Genomic DNA, 7,124 nt, shown 5'->3' with positions numbered 1-7,124 from the left:
CATTATATTTCCCCCTGGTACACCAGGAAACAAACATTTCTCAGACTCCTACAATCACAAGAGCACCTCATCCTCACAAAGGGGCCAAAAATCTGAACAGAAATCACTACAATTGCTATCTTATTGTTTTTAAGTGTCCTGTTGAGATGCAAAACAGTGGAACTTTGGTTTTCTCTGAAGGGAAATAGCCATGCTAATGCAAACCCTTTCGTTGTACCTGCATAAATCATACTGAAACATGGTTTAGTATTGGCTGTAAAAGAAAACACTGGGTTTTAGAAAAATGACAACAATTTTATCACTATTGACCGCATGTGGGGGCAACGAGCACACAGCCAAGCCAAATATGCAGCCTAAAATGTATCTTATGGAAACAGTACAAGGACTGTCCTTTCTTAAGGAAACTTTAACTGTTTGTATTGAAGCTCAACTGGGAAGCTTTATTGAAAAAATAAAATACTTTTAAATCGTCATGGGACATTTGTGGTTTCTGTCCGAGACAGTTGGAAGGTTAGATTTACACAGAAAATATCTTAAAGCTGCGGTTTTGAGCAAAACCCTGCAACCCCTGCATCCCTCCAGGACCAGTAGTTTTTTTTTGCCTCACTCTGCAGCTTCATTGAAACAGGACAGAACAGAGATGGGTTCTCTGTCATTACTGTAAATTAATGACTTGAGAGGCACAAAGTGCAATCCTGGGAATACAAGATACAGATTGAGACCACAATGTATGGCTCCTTAAAAACAGTTGGGCCGTGAATGTAAACAGTATATCTGAAAGATAGAAACAGGCACTGGAGACTAAATAAATGGATCTTCCATTCATCTTGAAAACTCAATATTTTCCTTTTGTTAATTACGGGAACACGACGCTATGAACACGTCACTATGATTTCATCCTGAAGATTTAGGCCAGTAAGGAAAATTGTAGCCAAAAAAGGCAGCACACTTAACCAAGTAAGTAGCAATCTGCAGGTAATGATGTCCTGGTGTAATGCTCAGGTGAAATCTGATAGAAGACATCATAACCGCCTGATATACTGTATTATCTCCATGGATAAGGCTGACTGGAGACTGTATGGTCTTTTGTTTGTTGGCTCCTTTCATTCAGCTTCAGCTTGTTTGTCAGTGACATACTGTAAATGCAGAGATTTGCAGAGAATAGAGTGCCTAGAAGTCCTAAAACCTAAAGGAAAGCATTAGCAAATTAGTCAATTCGTCACGCTGAACATGGAGACTCATCTCGTCACTAATCTATTTTTACAGGTGGACCTCAGTCGCAAACTATTCTAACTTTCCAGCTTGTAGTTTGGTCAGTTTATAGTAAGGTGTGTATGGTATAATGTAGTAGGAAGTTTAGGAGGGGTGATGTTGAAGTCATGCAACCACGATGCAGTTTGTTTGTAGCATAGCGTTAACGTTTGCTTTTTACTTCTGGCAAATGCATTTATGCCTCTAAACTCAATGTCACCAAGAGTGCTGTGTATTTGTGAAGATTATCATGCTGAACAAAACATGAAAGTATCATAAAGTTTTCTACAGTAATCCAAAATCCAATGGATTTTTGTCCAGGGAACCAGGGCGATGCTAACTTCTGGTTTGCTTACAAAATACGTAATTCCTTCAGCACTCTGTACCCAAAGTTGGTTTCTTTATTTACAGCATACCTTAAAGGTACCACTTTAAAACAAGGAAAACTTTATGAACTTAATACTGTGTAACATATGGATTTATTACGCCAGCCAAAGAAAAGTTGTTCCAGATTTATAAAGAGTTAATTTAGGATTTACGCTCATGATAATAAACCATTAATTCCAAATTATAAACCTTTTATAAAGGATGGCAGGTTAAAAAGTTGTCCTTAAAGTTTATTCAGCTATATTCAACCTACATTTAGTCATGTATGATGGCTTTATCAGTTTGTTTCCGTACATGCTGAAGATTGATTACAGCAGGCTTAAAAAGCGATATCATACAAATATGTTGGAAATATAGTTTATTCAACTGTTTTTGGTTTCCTCACATTAAATCCAAGTTCAAATCCAGTTACTGAGTCAAAGGCCACAAAAGACATGATGATGAAATGAAAAATTAGCGAAACAAAACGTGATATCTCTAATAACATAACTACAATCAACGTGACACTGTTGCCAAGTTGACTTTGTATTGGTAGCATTCATCAAACAGGGTAAACAACAACGTAACAATGAAAGCACCTTAACTGCAAAAGCTGTAGTTTATTATCAAAGAATGGTACCATTGGTTGCATGCAAGTAATGCAAATGTTGTATACAAATCAGCAATGCGCATGAAAGTAACAGCGAGGAATCAGGTAGAGAAAGAATTTGACTTGTGAGTCCAAGAAAACATAATACTATCATCTCAAAGTTTAACTGAGTCATTTCAAGGATAATACCAGTATTTTTATTCTTTTGAACACCAACTTCTACAGAAACACCAAAGTCCTACTTAACATTTATTGATTTAAGGAATAGGATGCTTATTTCAGAATGGAAACCTCATAGTTCAAAGACATCAATCTGTCAAGAAGAAGAAAAGGCAGGACATGACTAAATAACGCTGGTATTTCCCTTAAAACCACTCTGATTCATTCAAGATGTTGCAAATGTGACTGCTATGTGCTATCTTATATTTGTTCATCACTTATCACATTAGGCTTTATACACTGAAATCTGAATATGCAGTCCTTATTTGCTGGTCCTTTGCACAGCAATGGATTAATTATTGTACCCACATTCTATTATACATGCTAAACACTGGAACATACAAGACAGACAACAAAATGACACACTACTATTGAACTGAGACATTGGGAGTCAATGTTTACCCCATTGTGTCTTTATTCAATATAATCAAATGCAAGTTAGGAATGTTTAAAGTGTGTGTTTGACTATGAATTATTCTCTATTCATAGACTGTTATATATTTTGTTTTTTTTCTTCTATTTCATTTGCCAACATACAATCAGAATACAATCAGAATACTTCATATTCAGAGCCAAATATTGCAAACACTTGTTTGATTCTTGATAAATTTAACATGTTTTGTTGCAAAACGATTTGCAGCATCGTATCTCAAATCAGCCCAGCTCTTGATATACATTTAATTGATGAAGATGCCATTACAGTAGCCCGGATTTGCGTACTACTTATGTGCAAAGACACGCGTGTCCTACGAAAGGAGCGATACTAATTTAAATCCAGAAGGCTTTGGGCTGAGCTGTGCCATGGTAGTAGATAAGGGGGTCATGGAAACGTCATGGCTCGGAGGGAGGGCCTTATTCAAACATGATATCTGAAGCTTGGCGCAGGCAGCTGGAGTATTCAGGGGGCATGCTGCTCTGTGTGATGTTGTTGGCGTCCAGACGCAGATGCTTCAGGTGGGAGAAGCTGGTGATCCCAATATACTTGCAGAAACTTGACAGGTCAAACTCTACGGAGATTAAGAAATCGAGAGAGAAGGTTAGGCAATATGGTAGAAAAACAAAATGCTCAAACGTTATTATCGAATTTTAAGCCCTCTTACAACGGGGGTCAAGGGTACTGTTTTTACAAGTCCATGTCTTTTGGTGTGCATCTGGTTTTACCCTGTTCTGTAGATCGATAGTCAGTGGCGATAATGCAAAAACAAGCATACTGTAGTAATGTGCCTGCATAATGGCATTAAAGAGGAGGACTGCGAGCAAACATGGATGTAAACAATGCATGATTTGAAAAACATTTTTATGGACAGGAAGGAAAGTAAACTTTTGCTAGACCTTAAGGATACACATATACCTCATTTCGACTGAAGTGAACCAAAAACCGATGTTAAGTCACATCATTGATTAGTGAAAATAGTTCAAATCGTTTTGTTTTTCTAAAAATGACGGTCATAAGCGGTTTTAGTTGGTCCTTGGTCTCAAGAACCCCGCCCCCAACTACTGACGTAAGTAGATCTTTGTTTTAGACCAGCAAAGTGTTGGTGCCACTCTGGAACCAGACTGGAAAAACACAAAGAACTTGTTCTAGAGAAGGAACTGGCACTTGAACCGCCTTGGTTGGAAAGGGTTAAGAGTGGGCCTTGGTGAGACATACTAAATACCACTACATACACCTTTCAGAAATAGTCAAACAAGACATTTAGAGTTGAAGACTGCTTTTATAAAGATAGTATTGTAAAATATAAATAAGCAAAGATTGACAGTTGCCACTCACTGTTGATCTCGTTGGCCTGGAGGTACAGCTGCTCTAGCTGCTCGTTGATCTCAGGGATGGACTGCAGTTTGTTGAAAGACAGGTCCAGCTCGACCAGCGATGTGGTGTTGAACACTCCAGCAGGGAGCCCGGAGTCCACCAGCTTGTTGTGGGAGATCCTCAGGTACTGCAGCACGGGCAGCTTGTTCAGGTATCCTGCTCCGACACCGTCAATGTCGTTGTAGTCAGCATAGAGCATTTCCAATGAACTGGGGACTCCGGCCGGCAGCTTCTTCAGCTTGTTGTGGCTCACGTCCAGGGACAGCAGCTTCTTCAGCCCTTTGAACGCCCCTGCGATGGCATCGGAGGTCAGCTGATTGTACTGAAGGTTGATGGAGGTCAGATTCTCCTTGTCATTCAAGAGTCCAGAGGGGAACTTGGACAACTTGTTGTGCATAATCTTCAGCTCATCGAGGGACTTTGAGGGAGGGATGACTGGCTCTGTCAGGTTGTTGCTGCTAAAGAACAGCTTCTCCAGGACTGATAGTTTGTCGATCGTGCCCTTTTCGACCTTACCATTGGTAATCTGGTTGTTGTCAAGTATCAGCCAGCGAAGTGTATCAGTAACATTATCAAACACACCTGCCTTGATCTCTTCTATCAGGTTGTTCTGGAGGTACAGGTACTTGATCCCTGTTGGGACGAATGGAACGAACTTGAGCTTGCGGTTGTCACAATACATGGCGCTTGGGAAGTTGATTGGGCACTCGCATTCTTGATGACAATTGGGCCCTGAGGGTCCCAGCATGGAAACAGGCTGGTAGTCGTAGTCATAATACTGGCACAGGGCCACTGTGACCAATACGGCCAACAGGGGTAGACGGAGAGGAAACATGGCTTCTGGGGATCCAAGAGACAGAAGGGAGGGGGAGGCAGGGGATAACATAGAAAAGTTAGACAGGACAAGAGCAACACAATAAAAAGTAATAAATGGATCTGATTTGTTCAAAGAAAACTGAAGGACAAAAGACCCATAAAACTACAACTTTTAAACGACTATGCTCAAAAGATGCCAAACTAGCAACCTCCACCCCCTACATGCACCATATCACCACACCCACTCCCCAGAGTATTATATAATCGGTCAAGAGTTCATGGAAACCGACTGGAGTCCAGTGAGTCCTAGATTCCTTGATTCAATTATCTTTTTCGAGCCACATCATTACAGCTGCAGCTTAAACCAAACTGCAGTGCTTCCAGCACCACTTCATCTATACATTAGGCACATTTCTACATAAACCAGCGATGGGACCAATAACGCAATACAGATGTTCCAAGAGTACACAATATATGTGGATACACAGATGTCACATCTATGTTTAACTCTTGTTTTACGTGTGAAACGCTCAAGTAAAGTGTGTTGGTAGGCAAACACATTGAAGAAGGAAGTAAAAGCAGATGTATAATGAGTTTAGGATCACGACTGTGGAAAATCAAATTCCTTCAGACAATGCAAAACCAGAGTGATTCATTCCAGACCCATGAAAAATGCAGACAGAAGCTGGATCCAAGTGCAACAGATTGCTTTCCCAACTCTAAAGTCGCCGAAATTTATGAAACAGTCCTCAAAGGGCGGTGCAGATCTTTACAAACATGTAAGATTTAAGTTGGTTTTCTCAGAATCATGTGCAAATCGTCCAACTTTTTTAAGATTTTTTATTTCATGCACTGGAATTTCTTGTCTTCTCTGCTGCAGCACTAGCAAAGCCCAGCAGTGGCAGCTGATAATCCCATCCAGAAAACAGAAATAAAAGAGGAATAATCAAACAGGAAATCACAAATCCGTGCCCCTAATGCGAGCTTACCTGTGGTTCTCTCTCTCTTCGTGTGCGCGTGGGGTGGAGGGCCAGTAGGTAAGAACAGTGTGGTGTTCAAAAACTGGAAGTCTCTGGAGAAAAACACAGAGGGAAAGAAGGAGAGAGAGGGAGGAGAGAGAGGGGGGGGAGGTTAGATGGAGAGACAGAGAGAGGGAAAAAAGGGAGGAGGAGGAGGGGGGAGGCTTCTTCTTCAGCAGGCTGGAGTCAGGTCGTCATATAAAATTGAAGGTGTCAACAGTATGATTGTCTGCAGGAGCATCATCCAAAAACGTCTATTGACTAACCAAGAGCAGGTGCAACAAGAAACAGCGATATTTTACCTCAAAAAAGCTAAAAAAATGTATAATACCTCCACCTTTTCCAGCGTTTATGCCTTTAACAAACACAGCCCACTTCTAGTGCATTCTTGTAATTATCCTCCAAACAACCACCCCCAAGTTTAAAACTCCAGTTGAAGTTGAGGTTGGCAGTCTGTGGAAAAATCTTAAGAGTAGGAGAAGTGTGGAAAAATGTGAAAACGATCTTTGGCAGCCATTTAATCCAGACGCCCCAGTTATGAAGAAGAATAAATTCAGCTGTACCTCTCGAGCTGTGAGTAAGGTTTTGGAAAATCTGACGAAAAGGTTACGAGGCGGCCAGAGAAGACTTGCGTAACGCTTGACGCAAACATCTCTCCTCTGTTTTTCGAACAAAGGCATGGCACTTTAGGTAACTGTAGGTTGAAGCACATTCAATTGATCCCATATGTCTTTGTTATGAATTATTCCACGTACCTCCACATTCTTCTCCCTTATACACAAATGGAGAGACAGTTGAGGAAAATGGATCAGGGTAGGGTTTTACTGATCTGACAGATGCAACTGAAGCAGGGGGCTGGGGGGGGGAGATAATTAGCCAAATGGTTCTCCCATTTGTTGGTAGACGTCCATCACACTATCACAGCATGCCGGGAATTGACGGCTGGATTCAGTTGGTCGCAGTGCGGTCTGCTACTCAGCTCACATAGGGTCCATCTTGGATGCATTTCTCAAGTGTGTGGTAAACTTTCATA

At 40.9% G+C, this 7,124-nt stretch overlaps 1 protein-coding gene across 1 annotated transcript; it reads right to left on the bottom strand.

Moving 5' to 3' along the window:
- Positions 1 to 1,983: 1,983 nt before the first annotated feature.
- Positions 1,984 to 6,116, bottom strand: lum (lumican). The gene is made up of 3 exons (XM_073480636.1): positions 6,062 to 6,116; positions 4,218 to 5,096; positions 1,984 to 3,453 (listed from the first exon to the last, which is right to left on the bottom strand). Exons 2-3 carry the CDS (start codon positions 5,089 to 5,091, stop codon positions 3,299 to 3,301), a joined length of 1,029 nt encoding a protein of 342 aa, XP_073336737.1. The 5' UTR covers positions 5,092 to 5,096; positions 6,062 to 6,116; the 3' UTR covers positions 1,984 to 3,298.
- Positions 6,117 to 7,124: the final 1,008 nt, after the last annotated feature.

This window comes from Pagrus major, chromosome 14 (assembly GCF_040436345.1).
Source record: "Pagrus major chromosome 14, Pma_NU_1.0".
Lineage (NCBI taxonomy): Eukaryota > Metazoa > Chordata > Actinopteri > Spariformes > Sparidae > Pagrus > Pagrus major.
Note: the sequence above shows the minus strand (reverse complement) of the source record. Positions and strands in the feature narration are given on the sequence as shown.